At 39.6% G+C, this 20,541-nt stretch overlaps 1 protein-coding gene across 1 annotated transcript in view; it reads left to right on the plus strand.

Moving 5' to 3' along the window:
• The first annotated feature begins 916 nt into the window (after nucleotides 1–916).
• Nucleotides 917–20,541, plus strand: part of LOC113893436 (lymphoid-restricted membrane protein) — a 45,041-nt gene continuing 25,416 nt past the window's right edge. The window contains exons 1-7 of the mRNA XM_027543428.1: nucleotides 917–1,481; nucleotides 2,920–3,033; nucleotides 9,491–9,674; nucleotides 11,504–11,583; nucleotides 11,675–11,753; nucleotides 14,585–14,743; nucleotides 19,761–19,878. Of these exons, the coding sequence (XP_027399229.1) occupies nucleotides 917–1,481; nucleotides 2,920–3,033; nucleotides 9,491–9,674; nucleotides 11,504–11,583; nucleotides 11,675–11,753; nucleotides 14,585–14,743; nucleotides 19,761–19,878 (1,299 nt within the window). The remainder of the gene's footprint in view (nucleotides 1,482–2,919; nucleotides 3,034–9,490; nucleotides 9,675–11,503; nucleotides 11,584–11,674; nucleotides 11,754–14,584; nucleotides 14,744–19,760; nucleotides 19,879–20,541) is intronic.

Consider the following 20,541-nt stretch of genomic DNA (forward strand, 5'->3'; position numbering starts at 1 on the left):
AAAAAAAAAAAAAAAAAGATGCGATGAGTTGATACATACAAAGAACTTAGTACTTTGCCTGGATCATGAGAAATACTTCCTATTTGTTAGCTATTATTTCTAGAAATTTGAGTCCCAAAGTTAAACATGTGGAAATCTGTTTAAAGCAATTGTTTAAATAACAAAGACCTACAGTACAGCACAGGGAACTATATTCAATGTATTGTAATAACCTATAATGGAAAAGAATCTGATAAAGAACATATGATATATCTTAAGTTGCCCAAAAAGTGCATTTGGACTTTTCTGTAAGATGTTACAGAGAAATCTGGATGAATTATTTATTTGTTTGTTTGTTTTTGGTTGTGCGGGTCTTTGTTTCTGCATGCAGGCTTTTCTCTGGTTGCTGAGAGCAGGAGCTACTCTCTGGTTGCAGTGCTTGGGCTTCTCATTGGGGTGGCTTCTTCTGTTGTGGAGCACAGGCTCTAGGCTGTGTGGGCTTCAGTGGTGGGCTCAGTAGTTGTGGTTCCTGGGCTCTAGAGCACTCCATAGCTGTGGTGCACAGGCTTAGTCGCTCTGTGACATGTGGAATCTTTCCGGGCCAGGGATTGGACCTGTGTCTCCTGCAGGTGGATTCTTTATCACTGAGTCACCGGGGAAGCCACCAAACACACTTTCTGGCCAACCCAATGTATGCGTAACTGAACCACTTTGCCGTACACTTGAAACTGACACAACATTGTAAATCGACAATACTGTTTTTTAAAGCAATTGTTGTAAAGACGGTGGTTTAAAGACATCTTGATCCCCCCAAAGTTGGTTTGGGAATAAATAGCCCATTGCTCCATTATTGTTAGGACAGTGTTAACTGAAAAACATGTCTATATTTTGCCTGTACTTTAGCCACTTCCTCTGTCTCACTGGAGGAAAGTCCGCAATGGCCTCTGCAAAGAAGGTAGCTGAGAAGAGGCATAACCCCGTGGAAAGCATCTGTAGAAAACTGCGAGCCATCCAAAAGAGAGAAGACATTTCTGATCCCATCCGACAGATTATCAAATACCAGTCTAGCAGTTTTGACAGCCCACAGACTAACCCCAAGAAGGATTTTGAAGAGGTACTGAAGAAAATGATGGCTGCTCACGTCCCTCTGCTCGACACGCTCTTCTTGAGTCCTGAGAAAGATGGCACCTTCACTTCACAGTCTCAGATAGTGTCTCCAAGAACCCCATCCATTTCTCATCTCCGCTCTCCTGAGAATGCAAAATACTCACTTATCCTCGCAGGTTCTGAAAATATCTCAAGGCCAAGATCACAGAGCTCCCAGAATTACACATCTTTGACACCGCAGATCATGAAAAGGGAGCTCTTTGCTAACAAGGATTTGACTAACTATTGTAGTGAAAATGATTTTAGTACCTTAGCACTTGATTTTGATTCCACCTCTGATCAGAGCTCTACTCCTCAGGATTCCGTGGTGAAAAAATTATCTCTGAATGAAGAGGGTAAATATTTATCTTTTAATGTTTGTTCTTCCAATAAAGCAAGGAGCATATGACTCTGAGAGTGCCTGATCTAAAATGAAGTATGAAACTTGATGGAAGCATCCATCTTTCCCTTAAAATTTTCTTTCTCTCAACAAAAATCTTATATCTGCAACATCAGTATTTTCTATGCTTTCAAATATAAACCTGATAGCAATTCTAGATTATATTTTCAATCATAATCGTGGATATTTTTCTACTGACCTGAAAACAAACTTTCTCCTGGGCAAATTAGAATGTCATGAGAGAAATACGTAGATACATGGGAGTTAAAATTCATATACTTCCAACGTGCCTTGCTGAAAATTAACATTTTAACATTTTTCCCTCTTTGTATGTGAGAGAAACATGTAAGAAAGTGTAGCGGCAATAAGGTACACCAGGAAACAATGCAAATTCTGTAGGCCAAGTTCAATGAAATTTTGGAATTCTATTTAGGGAATTGCTTACAGAATCCCATGTATGATAGACCCTAAAAAGCAATGTAAAATGATACATTTTCTGTATAACTAGTGTTTACTTTCCCTCTGTTTTCTTTAAAATATTCTTATTTGTGTTAACACTATTTGCTTTTTCACAGAGTGCTTTTTTTTTTAAACAGGTAAAGATAGCTTTATTTCCCCCAATTGCATTATATTAACTGAAACCTATCCATTCTGGTACATGAGTTTCTTCAAACATATATTCTTCATAGGACTAAACTGTCTTAATCCGTTGAGCACCTCATTATATTATACCACTTCCTTCACAGTGCCAGAAGTTGTAAGCAATATAACTAAAGTAATATCCAGAAGTAACAACTTTTTTACTACAAATATTTGCATACATTTCCTTGTATAAGTGTTCACTTGTCATCAAAAATGCAAAATTAATTTTATCTATTTCACTGTTCCAGTCATGTCAATCATTATTAACCTGTCATAGAATTGCACAGTGGCAATACCTTAGAGATGAAGGTACCAGAGCTGGCAAGAATAGGGATAACACACTGTAGCCCGTTCAACTTTCTCTATCGACTCTGCCAATGAAAAGTACCTACCCGCATAACAGAAATGAATCTCAATTTCGCCTTCTCTCTCGCCTCGCAGAGTGCTTTTACTATCACAGGACAATAAAGCTCAGTTTCTTCTTCATCTTCTCTCCTTTTATTCCACCTTTGTAAAACTTGAAAGGAAACATGAATAATTAAAGATGCTTCAAGACCACTTTTTTCTTGATCTATTCATGTTAAGTAACCAGTATTGTGGGCTGCTCTTTTTTAATATTTGAAACATAACCATATACGTAAAAATATATGTTAGTCACTCAGTCAAATCTGACTCTTTGTTAAAATTAAAATAGTAACTAAGCATGTTAGCACATAAAAGCATCTGGATTTGCAAACTTTTTCTTCTGATAGGGTGGAAACAAGGAACTGATGATGGCAAGGAAGATGTAACCTCTAGCAACACCAGGACCTATGAAGAAGAGTTGCTTAGGAGTATTTTTAATATATGTGACTCCAAATGCAGAGGTTAGTTGAAAGTTTTCTGCTCAGATTTTCACTGATACTCATCCACTCGTGCTTTCTGTTGTGAGAGAAAGGGAAATGGTTTATGTGTATCTGTGTATCTGTGTCTGTACATATGGCAGGTGCAACCTAATTTGGGAGGGGCGATGGCTATTTATATGTTGGTTAATTTCTTTCTGCCTGTTTTATATATTTTGCCAGAGTCTTGAATGATTTTACTGAGCTTATCATCAGTTTTACCAGCTGCAGTCATTGACTGGAACTATTTACATCTCATAGGTGTTGCCTCACAAGAAATACATACTTCATATAAATAAAACCGCTGTACAAATTTAGCTCCAATTTTTGTCAATTTTAGATTTTCACTTCTGTTTTTCTTAGAGACATGCTTTTTTTAAAATATCCGCAAGTAATGTTTAGCATGTCAATGGTTCATGATCACTGTAACAAAATTAATAATATGGAGAAAAGAAAGGAAAAAAGAACTCATCTGTTATCCTGTTTCCCTGAGTAACCACTGTTAATGACTCATAGTATAACCTGCCCCCACAAATTGCTTGGTCCATATGGTTTCCTTTCATTTGGATTAAAACTTTTTTATTATAGAAACTTTCAAACATATACAGAAGTGGAGAGGGTATTATGACCCTTATGTATATGTCATAAATAATGATGTCTCATTTTTCCTCCACTTTCCTCTGCTCCACTCTGGATTGTTCCTGTTGTTGTTCGGTTGCTAAGTTGTGTCTGACTCTTTCTGACCCCATGGACTGTAGCCCGCCAGGCTCTTCTGTCCTCCGCTATCTCCCACTAAGTCTGGATTGCTGCTAAGTCGCTTCAGTCGTGTCCGACTCTGTGCGACCCCATAGACAGCAGCCCACTAGGCTCCTCCATCCCTGGGATTCTCCAGGCAAGATCACTGGAGTGGGTTGCCATTTCCTTCTCCAATGCATCAAAGTGAAAAGTGAAAGTGAAGACACTGAGTCATGTCCGACTCCTAGCGACCCCATGGACTGCAGCCTACCAGGCTCCTCCATCCATGGGATTTTCTAGGCAAGAGTACTGGAGTGGGGTGCCATCGCCTTCTCCGAAGTCTGGATTAGTTTGAGGCAAGTCTAAGACATATTATTTCCTCTGTAAACATTTCAGTACATTCAAAAGATAAAGACTGATGTTAGATACAGCTATACAAAGTCTTTTAAAATTTTTTATTTTTAACATATTATTGGGGTATAATTGTTTTCGATATTGTGTTCATTTCTGCTGTACAGCAAAGTGAGTCAGCTATATGTGTACACAGATACCCTCCCTGTGGAGTCTCCCTCCCACCCCCACATCCCACCTCTTTAGGTCACTGCTGAGCACTGAGCTGAGCTCCCGTGCTGTACAAAACTTCCCACTAGCTGTCTATTTTACACATGTACAATGTCATTTTTATGACCAAAAATGTAACGTAATTTTTAAATATCAAATACCTTACCAACATTCAAGTTTTCTCATTTGTACGAGAAATTTATGTTTTCTTAAACAGTTTATTTGTTTAAATCAGTATCCAAGAAAGGGTTGTTCATTGTTATTGGTTATCTGGCTTATCCCTCTGTTCCTTTTTCATTCTTTTTGTATTTTAAGTTATTTGTTAATGAAACTGGCCCTTTTATCGCCTCATTTTCTCCAATCTGAATTTTAGTGGTTGTGGGGCCATAGCAATACAACCTGTTTTTTGTCCCCTACATTTAGAGGCTTGATCAGGTAAATGTTTTATATCTGTTTTTGGGCAAGACTCTGTATAGATAGTGTATTTTGTATTTTTTTTTTTTTTGCTACGTCAAGTGGCAGGCATGTGGGATCTTAGTCCCTTGACCACGGATCAAACCCTCACCCCTGCATTAGAAGCATGGAGTTTTAACCACTGGACTGCCAGAGGAGTCACAGTATATGTAATTTTATCAAAAGACAAAACTATTTGAGAGTGAAGGCCTAGATTTATTCTTTCATTAGATGATATGAAGGTTAGTAGTTTATCATTCCTTCTTACTTTATCAACTGGAATATCTATAAAGAGAAACTCTATGCTGCTTATCAGTTTTATAAGGCTGTGGCTGAGTCTTGTTTCTCAAAGGAAAGGCCAGATAAAAGTTTGATGGTGTTTCTAATTGAAAATAAACTCCAGATACTGTGTCTCTTTACCCTGAAGTACATCAGTATGTATTTCCTACAAAGAAGAACATTTGCTTGCATAGCTGCAGAACAATTATCCAAATTAGGATATTTAACATTGATATGATACTGTTATCTAATTTAAATGTCTGTATTCAAATTTTGTCTATTTCCCCAACAATATTCTTTATAGCTTTTTTGTTTCCTGGTCCAGGATCAAATTCAGAATCACACACTGTGTTTAGTTTTCACATCTCTTCAATCTCCTTTTATCTGGAGTAAGTCCTCAGATTCCTTGCCTTTTATGACTTTGAAAGTTTTGAAGACTATATGCCAGCTACTTTGTAGAATGTCTGATATTTCCTCTTGTTTATTCAGGCCGTACATTTTCGCAGGCACACTACAGAAATGATGTTATGCTCTTCTCAGTACAATATACCAGGATTTTTAACTTTGATCCCTTGATTAGTGTGGTGTCTGCCAAATCTCCGTCTTGTAAAGTTACTATTCTCCTTTGTAATGTCTGTACAAAATGAATCCGTTGATCTAAGAAAGCAATGGAAAATTTTAAGCCAAAGTGAGGACTATAATCCAGGAACAGCCTTTCAGAAAACTCGGAGAACCATTCTACCTGTTAAAAGTCGGAGCACGTGTTTGAGACAGAAGGCTGTACATTAAATGGTGTACATATTATTAACGGTTTACACAATCTGGATCTAAGCATATAAGGTGAGTAGTGAGTCATGGGTCATCCTAGCTCCTTGTAAGAAGGAAGGTTATCTTTTTAGGGGTTGTCTTGTTGATGCTAGGATAATGTTGCTCTTTATGGTTGAGCAGGTATTTCTGCCGATGGGGATGTTTGGTTGATGCAAAATGCAGATACACAATGCATAGTAGAGGGGAGAGGGGAGGACAAAGAGCAGAGAAAATATTTAGTGCTTAAGTTTTCCTTGACTAGCCTTAACAGTTTCATCTGTGGCTTAAGTAGGGAATGATCTGCTTTAGGTGGCAGAATTCGTTTCTTGCTCTTATAGGACTGAAGACTTCAGAGTCTTGCTACTGTCAGCGAGACAGTTTCTTGCTAGTTGCACCTCTGAATATAGGAAGCCCCTAATATGGCAGATTTTCTTCTTCAAAGCCAGCAAGGGAGTGACTCCAGCAAGATAAAAGTTTGAAAGTATTAGTAACTAAGTTGTGCCAACTCTTTGGAGACTCCATGGACTATAACCCACCATGCTGCTCTGTCCATGGGATTCTCCATCCAAGAATACTGGAGTGGGTTGCCAGTTAATTCTCCAGGGGATCTTCCTGACCCAGGGATTGAACCCAGGTCTCCTGCATTGGTAGGCAGATTCTTTACTGCTGAGTCACCAGGGAAGCCCTAGCAAGATAGGCACTGTGATCTCATGTAAGTTAATCACACAACCATATACATGTATATCCTGTCCCCTTTGCCATATTCTACTGGTTAGAAGCAAGTCCCAGATCATGCCCACACTCGAGGGGAGGAGACTACACTAAGGTGAAAGCATTAGGAAGCAAGGATCATAAAGGGGAAGCCTGGAGTCTGTCCACCTCACTGCCACAGTATGGTTGCAAAAAATGGTTTAAGACCTTTTTTTTGGTCATTATTTTCTCCTTAAGTTATATGCAATATATTCCCTAAGTGTAAGTGGGAATGTTTCCAGCTTGCTTTATAATCTGCTTTTTCTTACTTAATAATTTTGAGTACTTGTCTATGTCAATAATATATATTTTCTCTGTACTCTAGGGGGATGTAACATAATATATTTAAACAATATGTCTCAATTGGGTATTTTTTCTCTATTATGAAAAGCACAAAAATAACCATGATAAACCATAATGAACATTCTTATAGCAAAACATTTACCTGCACTCTTAATTATATCGGTAGGATGAATGGGACTTATTTATTCCTGGTAAGCCTCTCTGCATGGACAGGATTTAAGGAATTGTTTCCCGGAAGAAAATAAGGAAACTCCATTAAAGGGAGATGGGAGATGTATTAGAAACAGAACCAACAGGGTGTGTGTGTGTGTAAAATATGTAAAGAGATATAAGGAATTGGGGCTTCCCTGATGGCTCAGTGGTAAAGATCCATCTGCAATGCAGGAGACACAGGAGATGCAGGTTCAATCATTGGGAAGATCCCCTAGAGAAGGAAATGGCAAACCCACTCCAGTATTCTTTCCTGGAAAGTTCCATGGACAGAGGAACGTGGTGGGCTACAGTCCACGGGGCCGCAGACTCAGACACGACTGAGCGTGCAGGCCCACACGCACAATTATAAGGAACTGGTTCATGTGATTATGGAGGCAGGCATGTTCGAAGATCTGCAGGGTGAGTGAGCAAGCTGAAGATGGAGTCCCAGAGAGCTTATGATGGTTTCCTTCCAGTCAGTGTCCAAAGGCCTGAGAACCAGGAGGCAACCTGTCCAAAGGTCAACATCTGGAAACTGAAGAAGAGCTGATGTTTCTGTTCGAGTCCAAAGTTAGGAAAAAAGATAAGTCTTGGTTCCCAGGCAGTCATGCAGGAAGAATTGTCTCTCATTTGGGGAAGGGTCTGCCTTTTTGTTCTATTCAGGCCCACTTGCATTAGGGGACAGCAGCCTGTGTTAGTCTACCAATTTAAATCTTAATCTCTTTCAAAAACACCCTCACAGAAACAACCAGAATCATGTTTGACCACATAACTGGGCACTCTGTCGCCCAGTTGAGTTGACACGTTAAAGAAACATCTCAGGAGATCTTTCTGGTTTTGAGGTATAAGATCAGATTTAGAGCTTTAGTGGAGGAAAATGAGATATAGGGTATTCTTTTTGACTTTCCAACTCTCCAATTATGCAAACAGGAGTAAAAATTATCCTTCTAAATAACTATTAAAATTTTATTTCCATTTCTTTGTGTCACAACCTAATGACATTTTCCATTAAATTAATGCATTCTTTAAAGTCATTCAGTTTCCTTTACAGCTCTCTTTTCCTAATGATGTACTAAGCTTATTCTTTTATTTTTTTATTAAAAAAATTTTTTTTTCAAATATTAGTGTCTCTTCTTACCTCCTGGGGTAAGAATCTTCACCCTATCAACCTTCACCCTATCAAACTTCTACTTCCTCTTCCTTCCCTCTTTAAACTGCTAGCCCAAGGCAGGCCCTAGTTAAGAGTAGAAAAGATGTCTTATGCTTGAGGAAGACTGGTGTGTCAATTACTAACAGTCTGTATGACTTGAATTTCTGAATGTGATAGTAGGGCTGATTATATCCAAGAATGACTTTTCCACTCCTCCCTCTCCACCCCAAAGAGTCAAACTACTTACTTGAGGCTGAAAATTTCACCTAGGGCCAAGGAAATCCTTCCTTCACGAATGCTTTTTTAAAATATTTATTTATTTTAAAATATTTATTTACTTGGCTGTGTCAGGTCTTAGTTGAGACAGGCAGGATCTTCCCTGTGGCTCGTGGGCTTCTTCAGTTGAGGTGCCAGGGCTCAGTAGTTGCTGTAGCTCGAGGGCTTAGTTGCTCCACAGCGTGTGGGATCTTAATTCTCTGACCAGGAATTGAACCCAAGTCCCCTGCATTGGAAAGTGGATTCTTAACCTTGGATCACAAGGGAAGTCCCCACTAACTGTTTTTTAAGGAAAGAATGGGAGAGAAAAATAAAGCGGCATTTTTGACCACTTCCCACAAGTGATTATTAATTACAACTGTGTGTGTGCGTGCGTGCGTGCGTGTGTGCACGCACACGCTCGCTCAGTTGCTTGGTCATGCCTGACTCTTTGTGACCCCTGTGGACTGTAGCCCATCAGGCTCCTCTGTCCATGGGATTTCCCAGGTAAGAATACTAGAGAAGGTTGCCATTTCCTCCTCCAGGGGACCTTCCCAACCAATGGACTGAATCCTCGTCTCTTGTGTCTTGCATTGCCGAGTGGATTCTTTATTGCACCATCTGAGAAGCCTATTGATTACATAAATCTTTCCTATTTGAATCTCACAACTCTGTGTAGTAGGCATCATTTCACAGATGAGGACACTGAGGCTCAAAGAGACTGAGTGATTTCCCCAGAGCCACAGAGCTGATACAGTCCAGAGCCAAGATTTGACCCTAGTCGGTTAGACTCCAACCTTAAGGCCAGTGCTCTATTTTATGACATCAACTCAGCAGGATTGCGAGGGTTATAAGGCACATTTCCAGGACCCAAGGGACTTGAACGAGTTAAGCACCTCACTTAAAAAAAAATCTTTTGCCACCTTTAAAAACTAACTTGACTTTCTTCTTCCTAAGGTTTAGTCAGAGTCACCAAAATAATAGATTATCTGAGACAGACAACTAGTCAAGGTTCTGAAGATGATGACCTCGAGGAGCTATGGATCATGCTTGATCCTGAAAAGAGAGATGTACATGTGAACCTGGAAACCTTCCAGGCCACTGTGAAGGAATGGATGATGGCTCACTGCAGAAACAAATGGTAATCATAGTCCCAGCAGGATGCGTTTTCAGGTTCTGATTTAACAATTGATTACAATGAATGTTAATCACTGTTTTTTGCACTGATAGGAAATATTATCTGATAGTATCTTACTATTAATCCAAGAAATGAAAACCAAGAGAACATATTTTGTGCATCAGTTTAACAAAGGTTTAGAGGAATGACTCTATCCCATGTTGTCAGGGAGGGTGGAGAAATAGACCTTCTCCTTGTTTATAATACTGCAAGTTGGCACAGCTTTTCAATGGCAGTTTAGGAATGTATGGCTTCCCAGGTGGCTCAGTGGTAAAGAATCTACCGACAATGCAAGAGACGCAATTTGACCCCTAGGTGGGGAAGATATCCTTGAGGAAGAAAATGGCAACCCACTCCAGTATTCTTAACTGAAAACCTTCATGGACAAGAGGAGGCTGGCGGGCTGCAGTCCATGGGGTTGCAGAGAGATGGACACGACTGAGAGACTGAGCACAGCACGAGCATCAGAGCCTTAGAAATATGCAATGTGGTCAAATTATGTCACTTCAGGAAAGACAACCAATTGTATACTCTAATGTATATGCAGAATGTTGTTTATGATTATGATAAATGTAAGCAAACCAAATATTTAATAGTAGGTGGTTGGACAAATAAATGATAATACTTCCATACTAATTAGTCACTCAAAATTACAATTAAATAAATATTTGACAGGAGAAATATTCATATGTATTAATTTAAAATAATTGGCCATAGATCTGTGTATGTAGTATACTCCCCTATTTGTTGAGAAATAAAAATATGCACAGGAGAAAGTGGGAAGGAATATATTCCAAAATGATTTTCTTTGCATGAAGACCTTAGCTTCTTTGTCTTATTTTCTTATGAATTTTCTACTTTTCCTAAAATATTTAGGCTTGATTGTATAATACAGATATCAATAATCCATGGGTAAAGTGGAGTGAGGGCAAAAGAGAAAATTTATTTTTATGACAAATATAAAGGAAAAGAAAAAGAACATGGGAGATATAAAAGAACAGAGACTCAGAAATGGTGATGGGTGCGGATCTATTAATAGGAATATGAGAGTGAGGACTGAGCTATTCTGCTCAGTCATCTTCTGAAAACATCTCATGTTGAAACACAATAGGATGTAAGTACTAGTCTAGAGGCTTTGGTAGCTGCTCCGAAGAGATTATCTAAGGGTTTGGCAATTGCTAAGATTAGGCAGCAAAACTGAAATCATAATACAAAGACTCTCGGAAAACAAATGGTTGAAGTGTTAATATGTTTATTTGGGGTGTCCTGGGCAGAGGCCTGTGTATAGGGTTCTCCAAATTTTAGGAATGATATGCTCCAAACTACAATTAGTTCAAGTTCAACTTAGTTTTTCATGAGAAAGAGAAAAGAGCACCTTCAGTGTGCCCCAAATTATTAGCTGTTCATGCCTTTCCCTTCCTAATTCTCTAAGGCCCAACGTCTTGCTCCCTCTACAAGTGTCCACTTAGTCCTCCAAATCATGCCAGCTTCCTAATCCATTGAGGCTCCCATTGCCTAATTATAGCTATGTGCATCATCACCTACTTACTTATGCATTCATATTCTTTTCTTCATGTTAGATTAAAGTTTATAGGAGGTAGAGACAACATGTTTCTTTTCTATGACTCTGTTTAAGAACAGTGTTGGGCTCCAAATTGTGGCCAAATGGATAGATGGTTTTAAAATTCAGAAAGACCACCATCAATAAGAAAATACAGAACACATCTGAAAAATTGGCTAAGCTTTGGTTTGACAAGGAATTCTAGCTCACTGGTTTTGTTTTTTGGCCACAGGGAAAGAGAGAATAGTGGATCAAGCAGCACAATGGTTGATTCTGCTTTTGAACAGGACAACATAAAATCATGTGAAGCAAGTATGTATGTGTTTCTTTGGGATTGTTCTGCCAGTTTAGCGTGATTTGGAGAAATGGATTTTTTTATAAAACTTTCTTGTGTGTGTTTCAGTTAAGATGACCACAGATAAAACAGATTCTTCATCATGGAACTTCAAGGGGTTGGGTGGAGACTTGCCTAAAGGAGTCTTGTAAGCATTCTTACTTGTAATGTTTTCTCAAGCGCCTCAACTTTTCTTATGGATTTTCTTATTTCATAGATCTATGTATTTTATTTTATTTCTGGGCTTTCCTGCTGTCTCCAACAGTAAAGAATCTGCCTGAAATGCAGGAGCTCATTTCAGTTCATTTCAGTCACTCAGTCGTGTCCGACTTTTTGTGACCCCATGGACTGCAGCACACCAGGCTTCCCTGGCCATTACCAACTCCCAGAGCTTGCCCAAACTCATGTCTATTGAGTTGGTGATGCCATCCAATCATCTTATCCTCTGTTGTCCCCTTCTCCTCCTGCCTTCAATCTTTCCCAACAGTAGGGTCTTTTCCAATGAGTCACTTCTTTGCATCAGGTGGCCAAAGTATTGGAGCTTTAGCATCAGTCCTTCTAATGAATATTCAGGACTGATTTCCTTTAGGATGAACTGGTTTGATCTCCTGGCAGTCCAAGAGCCTCTCAAGAGTCTTCTTCAACACCACAGTTCAAAAGCATCAATTCTTTGGCACCTAGCCTTCTTTATGGTCCAACTCTCACATCCATACATGACTACTGGCAAAACCATTGTTGTGACTAGACAGACCTTTGTTGGCAAAGTAACATTGGCAAAGCAATGCAGGAGACCTGGGTTCAATCCCTGGGTCTGGAGAATCTCCTGGAGAAGGAAATGGCAACCCACTCCAGTATTCTTGTCTGGAGAATTCCATGGACAGAGGAGCCTGGTGGGCTATAGTTCATGAGATCTCAAAGAGTCAGACATGACTGAGTGACTAACACTTTCAACTTTTTCATGTATTTTATTTACGGTAAAGTCACTTAGCTCTGCTTGTGTGCATGTGTGGTAGGGCTAACATAATTTATTTTTAACTCTTAGCTATTATATCCTAATTGCATTAGAAGTAGTTTCACTAGGAACACAAATTGTGAAAGATTATGAAGTGTCACATAAATAAGCATTTTCTTGCTCATGAAAACTTTATTCTTCTTTGACTTTGTGTTTTCCACGCACGACAAGTTCTATCATATGTACAATTATGACATTGACCTTAAGCTCTTTGAGGGGGGGGTTGCTTTTTTTTTTTTAGTTGGAGTGTAATTGCTTTAATGTTGTATTAGTTTCTATTGTACAATGAAGTGAATCAGCTATATGTATACCTATATCGCTCTCTCTTGGATGTCCCTCACATTCCACCCATCTAGGTCATTTTAGAGCACCAAGCTGAGCTCCCTCTGCTTTATAGCAGGTTCCCACTAGCTAGCTATTTTACACATGGTAGTGTATATATGTCAATCCTTATTACTGCTTCAATAGATACTTTTGAGAAGGCAATGGCACCCCACTCCAGTACTCTTGCCTGGAAAAATCCCATGGATAGAGGACCCTGGTAGGCTGCAATTCATGGGATGGCTAAGAGTCAGACATGACTGAGCGACTTCACTTTCGCTTTTCACTTTCATGCATTGGAGAAGGAAATGGCAACCCACTCCAGTGTTCTTGCCTGGAGAATCCCAGGGACGGGGGAGCCTGGTGGGCTGCCGTCTCTGGGGTGGCACAGAGTTGGACACGACTGAAGCAACTTAGCAGCAGCAGCAGCAGATACTTTTAGATATTAATGAGAAAAGCTGTTTTCTGCTACACATGCATTTGGATATTGAGGAGGAGTGACTCTGTTCTTTATTTTTATTTTGAAAAAAATTTTTTGGCTGAGCCAACATGTGGCTTGTGGGATCTTAGTTCCCCGACCAGGGATTGAACCCAAGTCTCTGCTTTGGAAGCTCAGAATTGAAGCACTGAACCTGTCCTTCCTTATTTTATCTTTGCCACTTCAGGTTTATCTGTGCAAAAAGTGTGGACTAGGAACCATGTAGCCAACCTATGCTAAAGTCTAGGAAAAGATGGCAAAGAAGAGGAGGCCTGGTACTCTTTGAAAAACACAGTTCAGACTCTCAAAGGGTTTAGGATCAAATGTCAGGGCAAGCGTGACAGCTACAAATATTAACAAGCTGTAGAAAATACTAGGAACCATGAGTACTAAATTGTGAGCTACAGGCTACAATGATAAAACTCTAGGAATTATTTCCTAGTTAAAGGCCTGTTGAAACCGGCCAAGATTTCTGATTGAAAGCATCCAGTGTCAATTTATTTCAGGATTTTCCATAACCCAGGCAGAAGTAGGAACTCTTCAGTGTCGATAGAGATAGAAGTTGGGAGCAAAGTGAAGAGGAAGAAATGAAAGCTGTAAAAGTTGATTTCACAAGTGGCAGATGCTAAATATCTGGCAATTTTGGAAAAATCTTTGGTGTTATTGTAATAAGTGCTTGAATAAATACTGTGTATGTGAACTATGTTTATGAGGATGAATGAAAATAAAGTAGAAAATCTTCTTTATTTGTTTATTTTTGGTTGTGCTGGATCTTCATTGCTGCATGTGGGTTTTTCCTAGTCGTGGCAGTTGGAGGCTATTCTTTGTTGTGGTGGTTTCTTTCTTTCACACAGCAAAGGCTCTAGGCAGTGGGCTTCAGTAGTTACAGCATAAGAACTCAGTAAGTTGTGGCATGCGGGGCCTAGCCTGGGAGGGCTTCGGCAGTTGTGGCCTACAAGGCTTAGTTTCTCTGCAGCATGTGGAATCTTCCCAGACCAGGTATTGAACCTGTGTCCCCTACACTGACAGATGGATTGTTAACTACTGGACCGACAGGGAAGTCCTCACAGGAATATTTAAGCTTGTTTGGGCTTAACCATAAGCCTTACTTTGACTGGAAGGGATTAGTGATGTTGAAGTTTATGCCCATTCATCCTTTTCCCCGCAGAGAGGTGCCTGATTTGATTACCTATATAGCAGACATGCATTTCAACAAGCAGAAATTGGAAGAGGAAAATAATAAATTGAAATTGGCATTGGAAAACTTGGAGGAAGCAAACAGAGAGTTATCAGAGGACTGTACTGAACTGCGCCTTCAGATAAAAAGGTGAGCCATGGTGTGGGTACTGTGTGCTGGGAATTCTCAGTTCCTTTTCCTTTTTTTTTTTTTTTTTAATAAATTTGTTTTTTATTGAGATACAAGTCACAAAGCAGAAGAGTCACCCTGTTGAGGTATACAATTAGTTTAGTGTTTTTTAGTATATTCACAAGATTATTCACATGATCTAATTCCAGTTATTCACAAGTATATCCACATGATGTATTCACATGATATCAAGTATATTCACATGATCAGGACATTTTCATCACTCCAAAAAGAAATCCCATACTGCTTAACAGCCACTCCCTATGTCCTCCCCTCTCAGCCCCTGGCAACCACTAATCTACTTTGTATCTCTATGGATTTGTCTATTCCAAACATTTTCATATCCATGGAATCATACAGTATGTGACCTTTCTGTCTGGCTTCTTTCATTTAGAATCACATTTTCAAAGTTCATCCATGTTGAAGCATATATTGCTATTTCATTCTTTTTTATGACTGAATAATATTCCATTGTATAAATATACCTCAGTTTGGACATTTGGGTTAGCACCACTTTTTGGCACTTAAAAAACTGCTGTTATGAACATTTGTGTGCAAGTTTTTATGGGATCATATGTTTTCTGTTTTCTTGGTTATGTATCTAGGAGTGAAATTGCTATACTTTTTAAGACCTATACTTTGGTCTTCCCTGATAGTTCAGTTGGTAAAGAATCTACCTGCAATGTAGGAGACCCTGTTTCGATTCCTGGGTCAGGAAGATCCGCTGGAGAAGTGATAGGCTATCCACTCCAGTATTCTTGGGCTTCCCTTGTGGCTCAGCTGGTAAAGAATCTACCTGTAATGTGGGAGACCTGGGTTCGATCCCTGGGTTGGAAAGTTTCCCTGGAGAAAGGAAAGGCTATCCACTCCAGTATTCTGGCCTGGAGAATTCCATGGACTGTATAATCCATGGGGTCACAAAGAGTTGGACATGACTGACTGACTTTCACTTACAACCTATACTTTAGGGCTACCCAGGTAGCACTGGTTGTAAAGAACTTACCTGCCAGTGCAGGAGACATAAGAGACATAGGTTTAATCCCTGGGTCTGGAAGATCCCATGGAGAAGGAAATGGTCACCCACTCCAGTATTCTTGCTTGGAGAATTGCATGGACAGAGGAGCCTGGCAGGGTACAGCCCATAGCATCACAAAGAGTCAGACATGACTGAAGCAACTTAACATGCATGCATGCAACTTATACTTTGTATTTTGAGAAACTGCCACACTTTTCCAAAGTTCCAAAGTGACTTTGGAAAACAGCTTTATTTTCCCACCAGTGAAACTACTTTACTTTCCCATCAGCAGTGTTTGTTAGTTCTTTTCTAGCAATGATGTTCTCTATGTCCTTCAAGTCTCTGTGTAAGACCAATATGCGTACAGGTCAAGTGTAAATCTATCCCAACATTCAGTGGTTCACTAGAACTCTACTTATGCAAAGTTCCATGCTGAGTATTATGAGAGATTCATTGATGAGTCAGGTTTAAAATGTGCCCTCGGGGTACCTGTTTGGCCACCTGATGCGAACAGCTGACTCATTGAAAAAGACCCTGATGCTGGGAAAGATTGAAGGCAGAAGGAGAAGAGGGCAACAGAGGATGAGATGGTTGGATGGCATCACCGATTCAATGGACATGAACTTGGGCACATTCTGGGAGATGGTAAGGGACATGGAAGCCTGATGTGCTGTAGTCCATGCAGTTGCAAAGAGTCAGACATGATTTGGAGACTGAACAGCAACAGGGTACCTGTAGCCTAGAAGGATGATAAGAACATTCATTACCTTAGCTTAAGCTAGAAAGGGATACTGGACCTTGAGGATGTAATAGATCAAGTGCAGACACTGGTAAAATAGATGAAGTGGGACATGCTTGAACATCAGAAAACAAGCAACCTGGTTCTCACAAAGTCTGTGTGTACAGGTGTCATCAGTTCAGTTCAGTCACTCAGTCGTGTCCGACTCTTTGCGACCCCATGAATCGCAGCATGCCAGGCCTCCCTGTCCATCACCAACTCCTAGAGTTCACTCAAACACGTCCATCGAGTCAGTGATGCCATCCAATCTCATCCTCTGTCATCCCCTTCTCCTCCTGCCTCCAATCCCTCCCAGCATCAGAGTCTTTTCCAATGAGTCAATTCTTCACATGAGGTGGCCAAAGTACTGGAGTTTCAGCTTCAGTATCAGTCCTTCCAAAGAACACCCAGGACTGATCTTTAGAATGGACTGGTTGGATCTCCTTGCAGTCCAAGAGACTCTCAAGAGTCTTCTCCAACACCACAGTTCAAAAGCATCAATTCTTTGGCGTTCAGCTTTCTTCACAGTCCAACTCTCACATCCATACGTGACCACTGGAAAAACCATAGCCTTGACTAGATGGACCTTTGTTGGCAAAGTAACGTCTCTGCTTTTGAATATGCTATCTAGGTTGGTCATAACTTTCCTTCCAAGGAGTAAGCATCTTTTAATTTCATGGCTGCAATCACCATCTGCAGTAATTTTGGAGCCCCCAAAATAAAGTCTGACACTGTTTCCACTGTTTCCCCATCTATTTGCCATGAAGTGATGGGACCAGACGCAATGATCTTCGTTTTCTGAATGTTGAGCTTTAGGCCAACACTTTCACTCTCTTCCTTCACTTTCATCAAGAAGCTTTTTAGTTCCTCTTCACTTTCTGCCATAAGGGTGGTGTCATATGCATATCTGGGGTTATTGATATTTCTCCTGGCAATCTTGATTCCATCTTGTGCTTCATCCAGCCCAGCATTTCTCATGATGTACTCTGCATATAAGTTAAATAAACAGGGTGACAATATACAGCCTTGACATATTCCTTTTCCTATTTGGAACCAGTCTGTTGTTCCATGTCCAGTTCTAACCGTTGCTTTCTGACCTGCATATAGGTTTCTCAAGAGGCAGGTCAGATGGTCTGGTATTCCCATCTCTTTCAGAATTGTCCACAGTTGATTGTGATCCACACAGTCAAAGGCTTTGGCATAGTCAATGAAGCAGAAATAGATGTTTTTTCTGGAACTCTCTTGCTTTTTTGATGATCCAGTGGATGTTGGCAATTTGATCTCTTGTTCCTCTGCCTTTTCTAAAACCAGCTTGAACATTTGGAAGTTCACGGTTCACATATTGCTGAAGACTGGCTTGGAGAATTTTGAGCATTACTTTACTCTAGCGTGCGAGATGAGTGAAGACTCTACACATGGACATCACCAGATGGTCAACACTGAAATCAGATTGATTATATTCTTTTCAGCCAAAGATGGAGAAGCTCTATACAGTCAGTAAAACAAGACCGGGAGCTGACTGTGGCTCAGATCACGAACTCCTTATTGCCAAATTCAGACTTAAATTGAAGAAAGTAGGGAAAACCACTAGATCATTCAGGTATGACCTAAATCAAATCCCTTATGATTATACAGTGGAAGTGAGAAATAGATTTAAGGGACTAGATCTGAATGAGTGTCTGATGAACTATGGACTGAGGTTCATGACATTGTACAGGAGGCAGGGATCAAGACCATCCCCATGGAAAAGAAATGCAAAAAAGCAAAATGGCTGTCTGGGGAGGCCTTACAAATAGCTGTGAAAAGAAGAGAAGTAAAAAGCAAAGGAGAAAAGGAAAGATACAAGCATCTGAATGCAGCATTCCAAAAAATAGCAAGAAGAGATAAGAAAGACTTCCTCTGCAATCAATGCAAAGAAATAGAGGAAAACAACAGAATGGGAAAGACTAGAGATCTCTTCAAGAAAATTAGAGATACCAAGGGAACATTTCATGCAAAGATGGGCTCGATAAAGGACAGAAATGGTATGGACCTAACAGAAGCAGAAGATATTAAGAAGAGGTGGCAAGAATACACAGAAGAACTGTACAAAAAAGATCTTCACGACCCAGATAACCACGATGGTGTGATCACTCACCTAGAGCCAGACATCCTGGAATGTGAAGTCAAGTGGGCCTTAGAAAGCATCACTATGAACAAAGCTAGTGGAGGTGATGGAATTCCAGTTGAGCTATTCCAAATCCTGAAAGATGATGCTGTGAAAGTGCTGCACTCAATATGCCAGCAAATTTGGAAAACTCAGCAGTGGCCACAGGACTGGAAAAGGTCAGTGTTCATTCCAATCCCAAAGAAAGGCAATGCCAAAGAATGTTCAAACTACTACACAGGTGTCATAGATGTTAAAATTCTGAACAGAAAAGTCCTCACTTAACTTCAAAACACAGAAAAGCATTCTAACATTGAACTCCTACCCTCACAATTTTTGACCATACTCCAAGTCAATCTATAAAATTAAATATATATATATATATATGTATATGTATTTATTTGGTTGCACCAAGTCTTCATTGCAGAGTGTGGGATCTTTAGTTGTAGCATGTGGGATCTAGTTCCCTGACCAGGGATCAAACCCAGGCCACCTGCATTGGGAGTGCAGATTTTTAGCCACTGGACCATCAGGGAAGTCCCCCGATCTGTAACATTAAAAAAAAATGCTAACCTCAGGCTCTCTCCATTCCATTGTTGGCTTATGTATTTGAAATATTCAGTTTCTTTAAAAAGAAAACAAGCTATGCTTTGAGTGAATGTGTGATGTTATTTAATAACTATTTGTGTAATTATATTAACTAATATTATGTCTTAGTAGTAGAAGGAAAGAACTGTGTGATTTAGCCAGTGATGGATTTCAAAGGGAGTATGCCAGTCCTTGGCTTCAGGAATATGTTTGTTTCCTTCTATCCTTTATCTCCCAGTGTACTCTACCTGAGTCCTTTCCCTTTCTAAGGACTGTGGAAGATCTTGAGTAAATTTTTTTTTTTTTTTTTTCCTTTTACTATTGTTGGCATCTGGTTTGAATTTTCAGTGGTTTTCAACTTGGAGCTTAAAAACAGTCCGTGGCTTTAGTTAGTATCTTTGACGGTTATATTTGAGGTTTTGCTTATTGCCTTCTCTCCCCACCCCCACAGTGCCCACCAGGCTATTATGAGAACAAACCTGTTAAAAGAAGAACTGGAGGAACTGAAAATTACTATGAATGCTTCAGAAGAGCAGAAGACCATGATTGTAGCCCAGAACAAACAATTAGTAAGTCATCCAAGTACTTTGAAATCAGCGGATAGTTTATTTAACTGAAATCCAAATGGTTTATTTGGAGGCAAAGATCAGAAACCATAGGCTGATGAATGAATTGGTAACCCCTTAGAAAAGTAAAGATAAGTAGGATAAAAAATACTGTTTTCTTTTCAACCAGCGTTAAAATTCTTTACAAATGTTACATTTGCAATGGTTTGTGAAGATCTAGAATGCCTTCTGAAGTTAACAGGTGAATTTATAAATATCTGACACTGAAAGTCACATCTTCCAAAAAAAAAAAAAAAAATTGTGTGTCAAACTTTCACCTTTTTCTCAGGTTTTTAAAAACATTCATTTTTTTCAGCATGTACAGATTACTAATTAGCTCCATTAATCAGTCCTTAACACTAAATAAGCCCAGGCTTGTAATTTTTGGAGCAAAACATTATTTAGACTAAGCTTCAACTACCAGAGAAGTAATTATTTTTATGGAGACTGTTAAACTATTCTCTGGAGCTTCAGTAATAGTCTTCAAAATCCCTCTAGCACTATTTGAGCATTGCTAACCATGGTCAGACATGGGGGGATGGTCAGCTGAAAGTCATTCAGACTGATTTATTTTTAGGTCTCTAAGGTATCAGGAAACTTGAATTTCAGGCCTGTGTCTTTCACTCA

The sequence above is a fragment of the Bos indicus x Bos taurus genome, chromosome 5 (genome assembly GCF_003369695.1).
Source record: "Bos indicus x Bos taurus breed Angus x Brahman F1 hybrid chromosome 5, Bos_hybrid_MaternalHap_v2.0, whole genome shotgun sequence".
Taxonomy (NCBI): domain Eukaryota; kingdom Metazoa; phylum Chordata; class Mammalia; order Artiodactyla; family Bovidae; genus Bos; species Bos indicus x Bos taurus.